Source organism: Gymnodraco acuticeps, unplaced genomic scaffold (assembly GCF_902827175.1).
Source record: "Gymnodraco acuticeps unplaced genomic scaffold, fGymAcu1.1, whole genome shotgun sequence".
Classification (NCBI taxonomy): domain Eukaryota; kingdom Metazoa; phylum Chordata; class Actinopteri; order Perciformes; family Bathydraconidae; genus Gymnodraco; species Gymnodraco acuticeps.
Genome location: NW_022990238.1, coordinates 1389056 through 1408621, shown reverse-complemented (window position 1 = coordinate 1408621; position 19566 = coordinate 1389056). Strand labels below are relative to the sequence as shown.

The 19566-nt window shown below is 42.2% G+C and overlaps 1 protein-coding gene across 6 annotated transcripts in view; it reads left to right on the top strand.

The window, feature by feature from the left end:
* Positions 1–19566, top strand: part of cep112 (centrosomal protein 112) — a 116353-nt gene that overhangs the window by 22550 nt on the left and 74237 nt on the right. For 5 of the 6 annotated variants that reach the window (XR_004569354.1, XM_034220021.1, XM_034220019.1 and 2 more), the window contains 8 exons: positions 718–817; positions 1403–1521; positions 2054–2197; positions 8774–8928; positions 9644–9773; positions 9879–9971; positions 10168–10227; positions 11433–11512. Coding sequence is in view for 5 of the 6 variants with exons in the window: in XM_034220021.1 (XP_034075912.1) it covers positions 718–817; positions 1403–1521; positions 2054–2197; positions 8774–8928; positions 9644–9773; positions 9879–9971; positions 10168–10227; positions 11433–11512 (881 nt within the window). In the remaining variant the exon portion in view is untranslated. The remainder of the gene's footprint in view (positions 1–717; positions 818–1402; positions 1522–2053; positions 2198–8773; positions 8929–9643; positions 9774–9878; positions 9972–10167; positions 10228–11432; positions 11513–19566) is intronic. The other variant, XM_034220022.1, reaches the window with a different exon arrangement.

Sequence of the window (19566 nt, the reverse complement as noted above, 5' to 3'; positions counted from 1 at the left end):
TTGCAGTTTGAGTGCCACAGTCCTACTTTTATAATGATTCGAAAATTATAAAAGTAGGGTAGACATGTGGATATTATCCGGCTAACAAAACGTGATCTGTCTCTTAAATGTGTGTCAACCACAGACCTTAATTCGAGCTATTTTCCAAAATCCTATGGAGAAATTGCATTGCTTTTTTGTGGAAGGAACCGGAAGTGGTAAAATGCTAACTTACTTCCAGGTTTTAGGTCGCGTCACTGTGGCACTATACTGTTATTTATATTTGGTGGTTGTGTTCATTTTTGTTTGTCTTTGTTCATGATTGAAATCTTATTTAATTTAATGGAATATGGATCACGAGCAAACGTTCTTATAATGTCCTGAAAAATATATGCAGCTCAGGAAAAAATGAAGAGACCACTGAAAATGTTTTTTAAATATATCTCTACATGTATGGCAGCCATTACATTCTAGTGTCTGTTACATTCCAACACAGAGAAACGTTGTCAGCAGTTTATAGAATACATTTTATTTTTTTATTTAACTCAAACACATACCTATAAATAGTAAAACAAGAGAAACTGATCATTTTGCAGTGGTTTCTGTCAATTGATATTTATTTTAGCGTATAGCTTTAATCTCTACTGGCACAAGTAAAAAGAAAAAAGACAATCGGCAGTAAAAAAAGCAAAATATTCTCCAGTTTCTGTTCAAATGATCTTCCTTTCACTTTTTTAGATCCTGGACCGAAAGAATGGTGAGCTTGAGGAGACGAAGAGCATGTACCGGGCTAAGCAGAGGGAATCCGAGGAGATGATCCGTAAGCTGGAGAAGAAAGGTGAGGGGACGCAGGAGTGTAGGGTTAACTGGAAGGATGTTTATACTGGCGTCTCTGAACACTCAGAGATAGATACAATGCACTGCTCAATGCACCGGTGTAGAGTGATGTTCTCCAGCTGCTCAACCTTAACTTTAATTGCACAATGTCCACCTTGATTCTATATTCCTCTTTTACTCTTCGCCTCCTCGTGTATCTCTAAAAGCATTTGAAGAAAAACATATAGACTTGGAGAAGAGAAGTGCTACTGGCCGTTTGCTATAAGCGATATCTTTATTGACTTTGATTCACTGACTGTGTGTGTGTGTGTGTGTGTGTGTGTGTGTGTGTGTGTGTGTGTGTGTGTGTGTGTGTGTGTGTGTGTGTGTGTGTGTGTGTGTGTGTGTGGTGTGTGTGTGTGTGTGTGTGTGTGTGTGTGTGTGTGTGTGTGTGTGTGTGTGTGTGTGTGTGTGTGTGTGTGTGTGTGTGTGTGTGTGTGTGTGTGTGTGTGTGTGTGTGTGTGTGTGTGTGTGTGTCCCACTGTGCACACCCTCCGAGGCAGGGCCTGACTGCTCTCTATGTGTTTGCGTATGTGCTTCTCCAAAGTTCAAAGTGTGCTGCGGGAATCCCAGGTCATCTGTGAGAGCAAGGAGAAGCAGATCGCTGAGCTGAAGAACATGTCGGATCAGAGCAGCGACTCCCTGAAAAACGAGTGGGAGAAGAAGGTACGAGGGAGAAGTTGAAGGGTTTGGCTATTCTGCAGCCCAACCCCTTGTAAGCAGCCCTGAGCCACAGGAAGACTGTTTGATAGCATGAGACTAGCAGACTTGGCTGGAAGCAGTCAGGCTCTGCTGCACTGTTAGAAAAAAAATCTTTATTCTTTCATGCTGTGCTTAAGTTAGTGTTTGTTTTTTTGTGCTGAAAAATTAAAGCTCTCTGCCCTGGGTAAATTGTGTTTTCACTCCTGATGGCTTTCGCTAACGGAGCCGTTAGAGCTCAATAAGATCCTAATGAAATTTCCACTCACCTCTTCAGGTTCACTGAGCATGTGACGAGCAGCAATTTGTCTCAGATGTAATAATAAAGAAACTACTTGGCCGTATAAATGGTGTATATTCCCCTTGAATAAGCAATGCCCAAAGAAAACGATTTTTAAAGGGGAAATTATGAAAGAGAAGATGATGAATATAAATAACGCAAAGTAATCCCAGGGAGAAAGATCTGTGGCTGATGTGCATTTAATCTGGGCCCTTCCAGCTGCATGCTGCTGTGACACAGATGGAGCAGGAGAAGTTTGAATTGCAGAAGAAACACACCGACAACATCCAGGAGCTGCTGGAGGACACCAACCTGAGGCTGGCTAAGATGGAGGCCGAGTATAACGCGAGGGCACAGGCGACCGTGAGTACAAGAACAGGCGTGTTGACGTGCCAACAAACCCGAGTTCTGTCAGCAAGTTGTTTTATTTACAGCCGTTTGATGTATACAAAAAACGTTATAGTTGATTCCAAATGGTGTCAAGTCTTAACATGGTTACCCAAAGTGACCTCATGTAACACGGTTTAATCTGGATTGGTATACTTGTGTTTATTCCATGAGCATGAGAGCAGCTTTAGGAGATTCATCTTCAACAGCAGCAGGAGATTCAAGCGTTCAGACACATGTGGGCAGATTATATATATCCTACGCCAGCTTTCACTGGAACAAACAGGATTCTGGGTGATGAGACGGGTGTATTTCTGCATGAAGCTCTTGCCTTGTTTAGCTCTCAGGAAAGTGTATACAATATCTGTCATATATCACGGTCACCCATGGCAACTCCATGGCTCAAATGAAGGGGACTTCCTGTAACCTCTGGGTGGGAGTGACTCTGATATCTTTCCTCTGTCGTCTTTACAAAGGTTTTTGATCAAAGTGTGTATTAACTCTTGCACCCATACCTACACACACATCTCCAAAAGCTACAGTTTCTTTGATGGTTTATATAATGACTTTGGTTTTAATTGGGATCGTGCGCATTACATTAATAAGGGATCATCAACACCAGAGGCCAGTGGAGTACACCGCTTCATAAATAGTATTGTTAGCATTCTCATACCTTTCACACACACACACACAGACCAGGGTGTCCGCGGGGTCTTAAAAAGTATTCAAAGTTGATAAATCAATTTAGCGAAAATGAAGGCTATTAAAAAGTATTAAACGGCATTTTCCAAGGTATTACATTTTGTATCTTGTTTTCAATAAGTATATAAATTGTCCAAAGAGGTTGTATTCTACAGTCTGCCTGAATGTAATCATTGCGTAGGTGTGTAGTGTGATTCTGTAGTTTATTTATGGCATCCCGTTGGATTTGACGTCATCTGAACAGGACATCGCACGCTCACTGCTTGATAGCGCGCGAAGGTCCGTTTACGCCGGTTGTTAAACAACATCGTTTTGGGGAAATGCAAGTGTGTGTCCAAATGGTTGGAAGATAAGGAGGAAGGACAATCCATACTGTATATAGTACATGTGAGGTAAAGTGTGTCGCCAATGTAACCGGTTAAAACTCCAAGTGGCAAAGAGGTCTTAAAATGTATGGAAAGGGTCTTAAAAAAGGTCTTAAAAGGTATTACATCTGACTTTAGGATTCCTGCATATACCCTGCACACACACACACACACACACACACACACACACACACACACACACACACACACACACACACACACACACACACACACACACACACACACACACACACACACACACACACACACACACACACCACACACACACACACACCACACACACACACACGCACACACACACACACACACACACATATTGCTTCTGGCCCTAATCTGTCAGCAGGCCCACATTTAAGAGGCATCAAACGCTGGACAGTGCAGGGCCGGTGGTAAGGCCCCTCGTCTAATAAGAGAATCAAAAGAGCTTTCTGTCATTTTAAATGAGCTGCTGTGAGTTTTGGCTGCCCTACACACAGACACACATGTGCCTTGTGAAGGAGCTTCAAAGAGAACTCAGGTTAGTGGTTACAGCACCTTTGTTTCATAGTTGGTGTCCCAAAGCTAAAAACTTTAGAACTCAATATTATTAACTTGTGTTCTTTGTGAAATGTTCCGTCTTGCTCTGTTTACTTGATGGTTATATAAAACCTTTAAGATATTCAACAAAATACAAGCTTATCTAAATTGCAGACATTTTGTGCTCGTAGAATATTCACTCCCCGACGTTGACCTGTAGCTTCAGTAGCTTTGAGCTTGTGGTTTGTGCATTTGATACTCTACAGCACATGTCAAACTCAAGGCCCGGGGGCCAAATCAGGCCCTTGGTGGATTTAATTTCGGCCCGCATTATAATTTCTAATTACTATTAGATCTGGCCCGCCGGTATATTGCACGCACACCTTCACTCAATCCTGAGGATTTCCTCAGCTCAGAGCCTGACCCCAAACATTAATAAACTTGCACCCAAGATGAGATGCCAAGTATCTGAATAGCATCACAGAGCAGCACACTGAGTTTACATGGATGTTTCCTTCTGCACGTTTTTTCTTGCGACAACAGGGCATGTTTGGTTTTTTCTTTGAGGGAAATAGTTTTTTTGAAGCTGTTGTTGGCCTGTGGAAAAATATAATCATTAGAAATGACTCTGGAAAAGCTGCAGATAGAGCCATAAGAAATTAATGCAACTGATTATTTAAAGTTTAATGTTGTTTTTATAGGCAATAATTTAAGCTTTGATAGTTCCAAGTTTAATATTTGCAATAAGTTCATTTCAATACGTTTTGCAATAAACATTGAACCAGTCCGGCCCTCGACTAGTTTGACACCCCTGCTCTACAGTATGCCCATTTGTTTTAAGCCACTGCGACTCCTCTTCTTCAGTTCAAACCCCGGACACAATGTGAAAAGTTCACATGTAAAGTATGCAGGCCAAGACAAACTCAGATTGATGATTCATGTTCATTCAAAAACTGCGTACTGGATCTGGTTTAATTACAGCAAAATGAGGAATGTCCATCTGCCAGGCGCTACCTGCGTCGGATCCAACGCAGATCAAAGATCTTTCATGGTGCTTACGAATATGTCAGATGTTGTTATTTTTGGACGTTATCTATGCACAGGGCAGAGCCGACAAAGTGATTGAGTGGGTGTTTGAAAAGAGAGACAAGCCGGTATCTGCTTAGGTATTGCTCCATACACACTCTGACTGTAGTCCATGTACAAATGATTAATAATGGAGATAGAGACCAACTGGTAGGAATATCCCTTTCTTTGTACTGCTGATATGTTATCTTCTGTTGCTATGAGTGTGTTTTGACATTACTTTAACATTGTTCCAGATTTGAATTAATTTGTTTTGGTGTATAGACATACTTATCCAGAGTCAGTGTATTACCTATACAGTAGATGGTAGGTGGCCTAGCCCCAGTTTGGTGAAGCAGATGGGATTCCCGCCTAAATCTCAATCAATCTTTATTTATTTATATAACACATTTAAAACAACCTCAGTTGACCAAAGTGCTGTACAGGCAATACATACAATATAAAATAACACAATGGGAGTACAATAATACAATAATAATTAAAAACATGATAAAAAGCACAATAACTAGAAATATATAAAAACACATACAAATGTAAAAGTGTAATGTTCAACTAGCATTAAAAGCCAGTGCAAAGAGGTGGGTTTTTAGCTGAGATTTAAAAGGTCCAATATACTCAGCAGTCCGGATATGTACTGGGAGGCTGTAGTTACTATAGTTCTGTGTAATGATGGGGTGGCAGCAAAACCTATGTTCAGCCACCGCCAAAAAAGTTGGTAAATTGTGAAAATATTGTAAATATAGCTTACACTTAAGTCTTTCCTGGTTTTAAAGGCTGCATAACAGGGTAGTGATGTTATTTTCTGAACTTACCATATTGTTTCCAGTTGTTCTATTATTTTCCCAATCTCACTTGCAAAACCTTATACAAATTATTATTTATCCACATTCCTAATGGTTAAATATTGTGTGAAAGCACCGATGATCAACCTTCCAACATCTTCACAATAGGGATGGGAACGATTAATCGAATATTCGAATATTTGAAATTATTCATGTATTCGAATATGAGTTATGAATATCTTTTCTTTTTTTTGGGAGGGAGAGATGCCTAAGTTGATTACATATTATCAAATTGAATAATTCAAAGTATATATATACGACAGTGCCATAGCTAAATGGGTTAGTTGACATCTAAAGGTGTGTTTTGCTCCGCTCACCGGTCCCTCACAGCGGGCAGAGCTGCAGGTGCTGATCTCTCTCTCTCACGTCCGGTTATACTTCACTCGTGTTTATGTCCAAATCCATCAGATCTAGCTAGTTCTAGCCAATGATATAGCTGCTGCCCCTCCCTACACGCAAATCACGCAGACTCAAACCTCATCTTAGGCCCAAATGTGGCGCAAATGCGCTCCGTAGCCATTGTGAGGTTCATGAGCGTGCTCCCCCGCCCCCTGTCAACACTCGCAACACATGAGTGGCCAGCCTAAACAACAATAAGCGCTGCTTGGCAACCGTGTGTGGCGGCAAAGTACATAGACATTTTGACTGGAGAGATTTTTGCCGGTATTCAACATATTTTACCAGTCATAGTCGGGTAATTATTTACACTCTAAGAAGAGTCCTACACAACAGACATGGCGTCAAAAAGGAGTAATGTGTGGAAATATTTCGACCAGGTTAGTGAGTGCGGTGTAGAGGTCAAACTATGCCAAATTAAACTTATATATACATGCTATACCTTGCTATACCCGCAACCTCCGTTCCAGCTGAGAGGGTCTTCTCTACAGCTGGGCTGATTGTGAATCCCGCACATGAAAGCTGTAGGCCTATAGCTGTCAAACTGTGATCACCAGTTCAATACATTTGACAAATTTGACTTGGTTTCTACACTTATTTGAACATGTATGTATTTGTTTCCAAAAATTACTGAAAAAAAATTGGGTAATAGGATATGTAAATTTCGGTTAACCGGTTAACCGTTTTTTGGGGGGTCGAATATTCGAATATACTTTTGCTTTCAAATTCCCATCCCTACTTCACAATATTGAAATTGAGATATTTGGTCAAAGATATTGTGATATGTGATTTTCTTCATATCGCCCAACCCGATCTCATACAACCCCACTTCAAGCAATCCAAAATAGCCCTTTTAGGTCCATAATGTCTTAGTGGGGTATGAGCCTTAAAGAAAAACCTATCTGTGCATCCACAGTAATATTCCTAGTGAAGCAGGGGTAAACAAACTTGCAGTATTTGTTTGACACCGGTTCCACAAGTCCACAGTGTACCTGATTCCCTTTCTTCTGTCGGACCCTCCCCCAGCTGCTCTCACTCCTACACAAGGGTTTGACAACATGCATTCACACACACAGCCTGACTGGCCGCAGGACATGATTGATGCAGGCTGTCTCCCATCTGCTGGCCTCAGTTGTGATACAAAAACTGTAAAAAGGTCATCCATCACTCTGTATGAATTTTTTTCGGTACAAATTACAGGTTTTTATCCCATCTTCAAAGACTTTATCACATCTTAATCTCTGGAGGGGAGCAGAACTCATAACGTAGCTTGTGTAGTCTGCTCTTCACACCTTGTAATTCCCTTTCTGAAACACCTAATTATGGGACGTAATGTGCTCCCTCTGAGTGTGTCCAGGTGTGCCCGGTGCAGCCTCTCTGGCAGGAGATGAGAAGAAGCACCTCTCTAAAGTGTCAGCACGCGTCCCAGCACAACACAGGCCCCTTGTTCCTTTTCTTAGCGCGCTACGCTACGAACACAAAGACACAAATCTGTCCAAGCGGCCTCTCCGGGCGGTGCTCCTGTCCTCTGTTCAAACACACGGCTCCCTCCTCTCCCCTCCTGTCATCGGCTAGATTGACTAGCACGCTCCATCTTTAATCAGCGTCCCGTCAGCGCCTTTATCAGCCGGCCCACACTGCATTCCACACACACACACACACACACACACACACACACACACACACACACACACACACACACACACACACACACACACACACTCACACGTGCACAAGCTGGGGGACAGTATGTAAGAAGGGGACGTTTGTTTTCATCAGATCGGTGCCAGAGAAAGCTACCTGCATCAGCTGCTGCACTTTGATCATTGTCTTTATTGAAAATCTACATTTTGATTAAGCTTTTTACATTTGCCAATAATATTTCAGCTTGAACACGTAGGATTAGTAAGATTGCTCGGTTTTCTGTTTCAAAACACAAAGATAAACTGAGTTTGTTTGGTACATTACGAGTTTTAAATTGCGTTGAAGCTCATTCCTGACTGTGAATATTTTAAGTTACAAACAGCACAGGGACCTGCCGATCAAAACATTTCTCCACTGCGCCAGAAGAAGCCAGAAGCAGTTGATTAATCGTATTATAGTTTGAATATATTAATATGATGAATATACACATTGACAGGGGAAATATTAGCTTGGAGTTACAGCTCTATATTTTCAAAAGGCACTACAGTTGACATAAAAAATGTCTGTAGTTAAGCTTTTGTAGACTGGAAGAAATATTTTCACTTGATAAGATCTCTCCCTGCGAAAGGCTTTCTGCTGGTTCGACCTTTGGAACAGTTTGTATAGATAAGATGTTTTTGTTTTTGATGACTCTGAGCTGAGAGCTTTGGAGAATAACAGTGCAGAACGGTCTATTTTAAGTCCAACGTTAGCTTGAGTGCAACTTTGAACTTCAAATAAGGATATACAAAATGAGTATGTTGAACAATCAAGGCTGAAGTCACAGAGGTGGACAGCCACATTCTTCCCTATCAGCCGATTTCGGTTTGGCTTCACTCTGGGGGCCTGCAGTCCTCTGACCCATGACATTTTCTCAGGCTAGTGCCCTCAGTGATTCAAGCTGTTTGGGTGAGTGATTCCTGTGTACGCTTGTTGTTCAGGAGCAAACGGTGCGTGAGCTGGAGCTGCGGGTGAAACAGCAGTCGGTGGAGGTGGAGAAGGGCAGTGCGCTGCGTCAGAGGGTGACACAGGAGAAGGCCCAGTTGGAGATTCAAATTGCATCCATGGGCGCCGAACTACAGGAGGCCAACAGACGGTTTGTGAAAACATGAATGATGAAAGGGGTAGAGATGTCTAATGGTTAAAGGTCCCCTATTATACTGTTTTTCATCTATTTATTATAGGTCTCAGATATATACAAAACATGTCTCTGAAGTGTTTGGCTCGAAATACCAAACAGATCCCAAGAATCCCATAAACCCCTCTGTTTCAGCCCTGTTTCAAAGGTGCTGATTCTGATTCGAAAAGAAAACACAATGGTGCTCTAGGAGGAAATTCAGGTGATAAGGTGGACGGGTGTTACCTTGGTTGGTGATTGGCTAATGGTTACACAAGCCAAAAAAAATGTATGACATCACAAAGTGGGCAACATCTGATCAGCTCATTTTCAGACAGGTTTTTAATATAAATGGATCAGGACAAAAAGTGAGCGAATATTTTTTACTGAAACTTTCAGAATCTCTTTACACAGAGGGGAAACTGGGAAAAAATGACAAAGTGGATTTTGCATAGTAGGTGACCTTTTAAAAGAGTATGCTATTCAAAACTATGTATGTGCTAACTCTACATAACTAGGTCATGAAACAAATTATTAATAAATGTCTGCTTAACAAATAACATGTTACTATCAAGATGCCTGTAAAGTGGCAAGAAAACGTTTAAATGTGCCGTATAAAACTAAAGCAACAGGGTGGTAAAGTGTATTTTTTTATTTGTACTTGTTAATAGTCATGCTCTTTAACTGTCCACAGGAATTTGATTTTGCTGAAGGAGAAGGAGCAGCAGAGGGAGCGGCATGAGCTAACTGTACAGAAGCTCCAAGCCAAAAATGAGACTGACATGTGCCACTTGCATCAGGAACATGCTCTGTCTGCTGCCAAGGTCCACATTCACCCAAACACCTCCACAAGCCTGCTAAATGTACACATAATTGTTCTAAATTCACCTGCATTTATTGCCAACTTCCTCTCTGTTTCTCTCGTCCAGGCCTCTGAGTTGATGGACGACTTTGAGAACACTGTAGCTCTACTCAAACAGCAGCTCCTGGACAGTGAACACCGAAGACTCCAACAAGCCAGGGTAGGATTTGGGTGTTGGCAGGCTTGTTCAAATGTGTTCAAGGTGCACCTGCCTAAAAATAAACTTGCATTTGCTTTTGCACACTAGCAGTATAAGCTACGACAATGCTTCGGGTTACACAGGGCTTGCCTTTGTGTGAAGTGATGCAGTTTTCCTTTGCCACACAGCATCGTTTCAACTATTGCTTATTTTTCAGGATCAAGAGACGGAGTTTCAGCGGGAAAAAGATGAAGAGCAGATCAACTGTGAGAAAAAGGTAGCGTGTTCTCCAGGGAAACCCATCCACTGAGCTCCATAGCTTTTGTCGTTGCATTAAAACAGCCCTGGACAAAGTTATTACGGTCAAGTGGAGATCAAAGCCCGGTGTCACATGTTCCTTTGTGGTTCCCCTTACTTTTAGATCTTATGTCTGGTCTCGTAAAATCAGAGCCGTGATTAACAGGTAGATGAAGGACTGGGCAGAGAAGAAAGAGGATGATGGAAAATGTATAATTTAGCATTAGAGTTATCAAGCAAAGGAAGTTGAGAATTATGAGCAAATCCTTATAAACTTGTAGTCACTCGGCAAAAGAGGACCTTCACAAGTTCCACTTTTCTGTGTGAAGATAGTACTGTCAGTTTGCCAGGGCCTTAACTTAATTGCCTTTTACTATTGAGACTTTTCTTCAAAGCCACATAGCAGCTGTAAACCATAGAGTGAAGAGACCATTGTTAATGATCTGAGCTGGACCGGTCCAAGCCAGACTTCATAGGTGAAAGTCGGGTTTTAAAGACCTACTGCACCTGGGTCATCTTCAAAGTGCCAGAGTTATAATGTGTGTGCTTGTGGCAGGCTGGCATACCCAGAGACAGGGCCCCTCTGGCTGATACACCTGCAAGAACTTAGCAGGCCTCTGTGCACTCCATTCAGGGTCAGGGAGAATTTAAATTAAGTTTCTCGGAAAGAAAGTCAGTTTTGCTTTTGATGTTTTCCTCAAATACAGTCTGTTTTTTATCCTGTCCTTGTAACAAGTCTGTATCTTTTTTTTTTACTTTCTTCCCTCTGGACGGTGACAGTAGATGTAAACAAAAAGAAAGAGGAGTCAGTTCTTTTTCCTTTTCCCCCTAGAAAGATTTATTTTTCCACTCCTCTGCAGTAGTAAATGAGACATGTGGAGGAGGCCAGGGAACGGTATCTGGACATAAGAAGGGTCCATATGGCTGCCACAGATCCACAGTGAGAGGCCCTCTATGCAGGCAGATAGTCAGATGGTTCTTTTGATGGGGTGATAGAGAGAAGAGACGAGGCCAGATGCACAAGGTCACATGCAGGAGAGTTTTGTCGAGTGATGTTTGATGGCGTCTGCTTTTGCACTCACTTACACCTCTCTCTCTCTCTCTCTCTCTCTCTCTCTCTCTCTCTCTCTCTCTCTCTCTCTCTCTCTCTCTCTCTCTCTCTTGCATTTACTCTCTCTCCCTCAGGTTTTGGCAATCCAAACTGAAGCAGAGAAAGAGAGAGCAGAGGCTAAGAGGAAAATATCCAAACTAGAAGATGCACTCAGGTACAGTGAGCATTTGAGCTTTACCCAAAGTATAACATGTAATGGTGTTTGATCTGAATCTATCAGCAAAATGTTTAAAGGTCACCTATTATGCAAAATCCATGTATGTATTTTATACATAAACATGTGTCCCCTCTGTGCAAAGACATTCTGAAAGTTTCAGGAAAAAAGTCTGAAAATGGGCTGATCAGATTTTGGCCACTTTATGATGTCATAACAATTTTTTTTGGCTTGTGTAACCATTAGCCAATCACCAACCAATGTAACCCCCCCCCCCCCTCCCCCCCCCCCCCCCACCTTATCACCTGAATCTCCTCCTAGAGCACCATTGTGTTCTTTTTAACCAAATATCTCTCAGAGGGGCGTGGGGAGTGGCTCCTTATTTTCATCTAAAGTAACAGACAGAGAATCAGCACTTTTGAAACAGGGCTGAAACAGGGGATTATGGGATGGTACAATGATCTGTTTGGTATTTCGAGCCAACCACTTCAGAGACGTGTTTGTATATAACTGATGTGGAGGAAATTCCACTTTAAAAACAGAAACAACCTGGTTGGCAAGACACGAACAAACAATAGAAGTTTAAAGCAAAGTTGTGTTATTTAATAAAGTCAAAAAGCATTTAACAGAGTTCATCTATTTCAGCTGAAAGGACAGAGTCTTGCACCAAGAAGTTAGTACAAGATCTGACCACATTCAAAGAAAATACAAATACTTTATACACTACAGAAGGAGGGAAGGGGGGTGGACCGAACATCCTTTAGGGGGGTCGTCGCCTCCTCTCGGGGGTCCGGGGGCATGCTCCCCCGGGAAGATTTTTTTTTAAATATTGAAGTTGAAAGCATCAATCTGGTGCACTTTGAGAGCAACATTAACCCTACCTTAATAACACCTTAAAGCGGACAAAAGGCACTGGAGAACACTCATTAACACCCTTTAATGAAGCAAACTAATGCCTTAACTCACTCAAATAGTCGTTTACTTATTAAGGTGAAACGAATGTGCGTAGAGTTTTAAAGGATGCGGATAGTCTCACCTTGATTCTGGCGCATTGCTTATCGTTTTATAGATCTATTCTCATCCACCATCTTTGTTTGTGACGTAAAGAGTGTAACGGCCCGTCCACACAGCGGCGTGCGTTGACGCTTGCCGGCGGGCGTGTCTGACACTCGACCAACAACCAATCACATGAATCTCCCGCCCCTGACACACAAGCAGCGGTTTGATTGGCTAGAGCTTGTACTGGCATATGATTCGATTGGCTGACGCTTCTGCCGAGGCGTCAAAAGTTGAGCATTGCTCAACTTTTTCAGCGAGCCACGCCAGCAACGCTCCGCTTCCCACGATGCAGTTCAGCTAAAAGTGACGTCACCCCATTCAAAGTGAATGGGCAGAAGCGTTGGGAGCTTCAACGCACGCCGCTGTGTGGACGGGCCGTAAGAGTCACGTTTCTAAATCGGACACTCTGAGTGGATGCAGTCACAGCCAATCGGAGTCTGATTCAGAGGGTTGCCTGTCAGTTCTGTTGTTATGTGTACTGAAACGAGAGCTGGTATAATTCCACGCGTGAAAACAAAATAAAAATTGGAATACGTTATTTTAGTGTCTTAAAAGTAGACTGAGTTATGAAGGGTTAACGTTACATCTTAGGATAATTTTTAGTCATGTTCTGTATACATACTAACATATAAGGGTATACTTAGTGTGGTTACTCCATGTTTACTAGCTATAACATTAACGTTACATCACTCTTTTTCACTTCTTACTCAGTCAGCCAGAGTGCAGATATCACCATTAGATTAACAAACCTGAAACATCATCCATTTCTTGACTGCTGGTGATGACATTGTTGTCAGCTGCTGATACTGCTGCTGCTGATACTGCTGCTGCTGCAGCTTGTGGCCTGCTTTGATGACAATAACTTTCTAATATCCATACTGTAACTGTATAGGCTATTAGCTTAAAACTCGTCAGGCACTAGGAAGGATCACTTCTTCTTCAGGGCAGGCTACGCAGTACGCAGGCTCATGTCCCACAGTGGCTGCCTCTCTGGTGGACTCCGGTACTGCACATTACTCCCGAAACGTTTTTAAAAAATAATTTTTTTTAATTTTTTTTTTTTAAGTGAAACATCCGGGACTTTTCAGAAAACATCTGGGGCTTGAGCCCAAGTAGCCACCCCCTAGCGCCGCCACTGGACCAGACGGTTGAAACTTTACATACATGTTAATTACAAACCAATGGTTGTCGAGACAGACTTTGGTTTGTTCTAAGAAAGATGAAATTAGAGGCTAGATGTGAATTCAATCCGTGGGAAATAAACAGATAATTAAGTTACAGTAATATGGGGCGGTTTTGACGCAGTGGTTAGAGCGTTGGTCATCAGATCAAGGGGCGTTGGTGAAATCCCGCCTCGGCCGCCACTGCGTAAGGCCGTTGTGTCCTTGGGCAAGACACTTTACCCGCATTTGCTCCTGTGGGTAATGTCCGCAGTAATGACTCTTACATGTCTAATATGTGTAATGTGTACTTGTAAAGCGCTTTGAGCACCTGTAAAAGCGCTCTAATAAAAAATGTAATGCATTATTATTATTATTTATACTTATGATTAAATTAGACTTAAAGAGCCTGTGACAGTGGTGCAATGAAATATTGGGCTACTAGTCATCTTGAACCGTCAGTTTAAAAAAGAAGGTGCGATACCGTTCCGATAAATATCAATAATTTCGAACATCGCGGGGAAATTCCTCCGACTCATTTTGAAGTTTTGGGGGAAGCCGGAAGTGACGTCAATGCCGGAACGCTTCACTGTGCAGCGAGAGAGCCAAACACGGACAAAGTGTGTTGTCATGCGTATAAATTTTGAATTACTGAGTTTAGGCACGTTAATAATGTTTTAATGAAGTTGACTACAGTATATTCATATTTGTCAGTGCTTTCATGTCAATTCGGCGAACATAAATGATCGTGGTGAAGATGATTAAATTAGGATTAAAATCGGAGCTGCTGAATTTCCTCCCGTGGGATGTGATATAAAAACAAATAGATTATTTTTGTAGTTGTAAACTCAAGTGGATTAAACTACATTTATTAGTGCTTTCATGTCAATTCGGTGAACATATGATACATTAAATGATCGTGAGGATGATGATTTAAAAATCGTTTGTTTGAGCCGGTCTGCATTTCCTGATGAGAAAACAAACCGATGCTTTTTGTAGTTGTAGTACACCAACATGGATTAAACGTGTGGTTTTTTCACCACAATGTTGGGGAAATTAATGGATAAAATGCACGGATTATTATTATTATTATTATTCCCACTCCGATCGGGACACTAGGTCCACCGTTTCCCCGCAGCGAGGCTCCCCCCGTTGACAGTTTACGTGGGCTGGGCTGGGTGCAGTGGCGGACTGGCCATCGGGACGAATCCCGATGGGCTGGTACCGAAGTGGGCCGGTCGGATAAGTCACTAGCACATCCCCCCCACTCCCCCCGTTGACAATTTACTAGCGGTACCGAAGTGGGCCGGTCGAGAGTCCCGGGATGATTTTTAGTCCCAGTCCACCACTGGCTACATGACCGTATTATCGCCCATATTGACGCACCTAATTCCTAAACTTCTAACAGATACAACATAAACCGATCCTTCAGCCTCATATGAGCTCTCAGACACGTTCAAAATTAAACTGTCATCGCTGTCATGCTTGCTGCTGTGTGCGCCATCGTGCGTTTACATGCAGATGCTGGGATCCTGAACGGTGCAGCTGGAGCACTGTGCCCGCAATGACGTCACACATAATTTGGCGGGACTTGAAGAATCCCCGAGAAGATCCAGAAAATGGTCAACATTGAAGGGCAGATGAATGGTTATCAAAGTACAAATATCCAAAATCAGTTCAGTAACGGTTTTCAAGGGGACAATATTTACTCAAATTGATGGGTTTGGATGATGGATGAAACCCGTGTCACAGGCTCTTTAATGATAAATTGCTACAACAACTGAGACCTATAATACATTGATGAAAAACAGTATAATAGTGGACCTTTAATTAATTTCTGATAACATGGTAAGTATCCAACATTTTGTTTTTCCTGTGCTAAACCTCATAATCTCATGTTTTCATACCATAGATAAAGCAAACAGCAGACACAGTCCTTTATATTTGATCAGTTCCCTTAGAGTTGACACAGTGATCACATTATAGAGCTCTAAAACCATCTGTGTGTCAGTGTGTTTGTGTGTGGTCCTCCTTCATTCTTGGCCAAGTGTCATGATGGTCTGGCACTGCATCAGTCTATCAGCCAATCTCTGTGTGTGTGTGTTTTGCACATGTGTACAGTTGTGAGCTGAATCTTTCAGATACAATAGTTCTGAATACAGACAGTGAGATGCCAAGATGGTTGTGTGTGCAAAAACCCAATAATAATCTGAGAATATCATCAGAACACTATGCTTGCCCCCAGGGTTTATTACTGTGAGTACCGGCATTTCCCCCCTTTGGTCATTACATTTGCAATTTAAATAACGCAAGTGGAATATTTAGTTATTAGTATCTCACATTTGAGCTTTGACTTTGTGGCTTCAAACTTTGTTAGAGAGTTGTTTATGCGTACTGAGATGAGTCTTTGATCATGAGAACAGTGTGTATGAATTTAGATTGAAGGTGGAGTTTGACTTTAAAAAGCCACACTCTCTTTGATCTTTTTTATAACTACGTAGTACCGGTAGAGTCGAGAGCCTGGAACACAAGTCCTACTGATCAGATCTTCAGATGTGATGAGTAGTTGTCTTGTCTTGAAGAAAACTAGAAAACGTAATCCTGCTGTAGAAATGAAGCGGCCTCTACGCAAATAAACTACCATATACTGTAGGAAAATACAAGATGAATCCTAATATTTGTATACGTGCAATGATAAAGGGATTGCTCTTATTGCATTAAACTCTGACAATCATCATCCAACTCTACACGTTCCCTCAGTTTAAACGAGTTTAGCGCCTTTCAGCACTTTGTTTTTCGATTTTTCAATACAGAAAAAGCATTGACTTGTCATAACAGAAAAGCACAGGTGTTTCTAATGACACTCATTACCAGGACCCTGAAGCTGGCTCACCAGAATGCATTGCAGCCATGATTAATTAACGTGATTAATCACACCTGTGCTTCTCCTGTAGTAACGTGCCAAAATGTGCAATGTTGTTGTGCTTCCAGATGTTTTTTTAAGCCCCTGCTGAAATATTACAAAATCATTACACAGAAATGGAAATGATGACTAAATGAATGAGTCTTAAGTAATGCTTCAGATGACGATCATTTAGCATGATATAGCTCTTTGATCATTTTTTACTTTAACCGCCCTAAAATTGGAGATGTACTTCAGTTTCTCCTATCACTTTCTACCTCTGTTACTCCCTTTTTACTCGAGAGCTGCACAAGCACACTTTGCTGTCAGCCCTTCCAAGGACTCAAGTCAGCCAGTCAGTACATTTCACTGGGCACTTAGTCCCATACTGGACCATATTACTTGGTCACAAGCAGCTTACAGTTTCCCTGGCGAAACGAGAATATGTTCTGCACAATTAAACACAATTCCAGTCAACAACCTCAGCTGCAGCCATACACAGCCAAGGCCAGTCACAGTGCCATCGCCCCCTTGGAGAGTTTCTCAACTGTTTGTCACAATGAAGTAGCAACCCAAAGGCAGTGGATGGAAAAAAGAAAATGGGTTGAGCACGGCTGTATTTGCTCTTTTCTCGGGTCCTTATCAATAGCCCAAGGCACATTATGTCTTTTCCAAACACGTTTTAAGTGGCCACTAAAAGCAACAATAAATAGTTTGTGAATAAGAAATGTATTAAGCTGTAGGACATGGTTATTATTACCGTTCCTTTGTGTTTCTGTCACTGCGAAACAACATGCAAAGTAATTGTGCAGTTAGTATTCAATGTTAAGATCGCAGGGGGACATTGATGGTTGCGTCTGCTTATTGTTTGCGCCTGTCATTGTCAGCCTGGCAACAGAGGACACGCTTAAACACAGCAGACGGATCCGTTTGTGCATAAATTATCCTTGTTGTTAATATCAGTAACGAGCCAGTTATTCCCTCGTTTAGTGTTAAACACTGAGAAACGGCAAGTGGCCCATCGGGCTCTTGGCTAATTAAGTACCCAAGCTCACACACGCACACACACACACACACACACACACACAAACACAATAAGCAGTCTGAAGTCTACCTGCCTGCTGTCGTGGCAACACTGATGGCCTTTAAAGGCGATCCAGGAGAACTTCAAAGTCAAAGCAAGACTGTGTGTGTGTGTGTGTGTGTGTGTGTGTGTGTGTGTGTGTGTGTGTGTGTGTGTGTGTGTGTGTGTGTGTGTGTGTGTGTGTGTGTGTGTGTGTGTGTGTGTGTGTGTGGTGTGTGTGTGTGTGTGTGTGGTGTGTGTGTGTGTGTGTGTGTGTGTGTGTGTGTGTGGTGTGTGTGTGTGTGTGTGTGTGTGTGTGTGTGTGTGTGTGTGTGTGTGTGTGTGTGTGTGTGTGTGTGTGTGTGTGTGTGTGTGTGTGTGTGTGTGTGTGTGTGTGTGTGTGAGCTGAACGATTAATCGATTTGTAATCGCGATTTGTAATGATGCGATTATGAAATCGCAAAGCCTGCGATTCTTGTGTGTCAGTCATCCACACCAATCAGAAGTGATGTGCTCCGCATGTACCAGCCATTGTTAATCAATCAGAAGTGGCCCATGATAGAAGGTGATATACAGATTGATCCAATCACCTGCCAAGTATTTTTGAAAGTGCCTGCCCTTTCCAAATGGCTTCCAATAGAGCTCTCCTAGATGGTTTGGTGAAACAAACCATCTGGGTAAGGTTAGTAATGCTCCATCACATGTTCTACATCTATTACAGGGTGAATCTTAAACTGAAGCTTGACTTTAAAGCAACTCAACAGAAGTTTCATGTAAGTTTAGTTCTTTCACTCGTAGCTCGGGCTGCGGTGGTGCTAGAGACGGGAGTACGACCGGATACGACCTTCCTAGTCGGAGTTATGGCCGCATTTTACAATAAACTTCCGTTGGGTCGCTTAAAAATAAAAATAAAAATCGCAATATTTGTCAGAAAGATCGCAATTAGATTTTTTCCCAAAATCGTGTGTGTGTGGATGGATGGATGGGAGGACGGATGGATGGGAGGACAGATGGATGGGAGGACGGATGGATGGATGGATGGGAGGACAGATGGATGGGAGGACGGATGGATGGATGGATGGGAGGATGGATGGATGGGAGGACGGATGGATGGGAGGACGGACGGATGGATGGATGGATGGGAGGATGGACGGATGGATGGATGGGAGGATGGACGGATGGATGGATGGATGGATGGGAGGACGGATGAGGAAATCAAAATAGTAGAACTGCTCAGCATGCCCTCTATGTGCAAGACACTGACTGGTATGTGCGCTGGGTTGCTATGTGTTTGTCAATCTACTGTTGAAAGTATATCAGCTTATATCAATTAATAACATTTTGTATGTGTATTTAGTTTTTATTTCTTCAATAGCTGATGAGGATTTTGCTGTTCTGTTATTGTATGTTGCATGTTTAGCTGCTTTCCACACCCTTTTTTCCAAGGTTTACACCCATTCTTTCTTTCCAGTATAAAAAGAAGAATCACCCTTTGCTGCCATGCAAATGCATCAAATTGAGTTCCAGGTCTGTGTTACTATAGCAACAACAACAACAACAACAGAAAGGCACTACAAAGCTGTGCAGAGAACACGTTTCTCTCCTCTTCTTTCATCCCAACGTGCCTCAGATCATTATAGGGCATTAGCATAGCGATGGAGGGATGCAGCACCACAGAGGGGAGGGGGAGTGGAGAGTGAGAGGCAGCAGCTTGCCTGCTTTTGCCACAGTGACCTCCAATTTACAATTAAAGAATGTCAGAAAATCACCTGAATGATTAAAGAAGAAAAGAAAAACAGCTGGTTCATTTCTAGATTACAGTATTTCTCTCTCCATGCAAAGGCTGTCATGTTTTTTTTCTCTCCCTCAT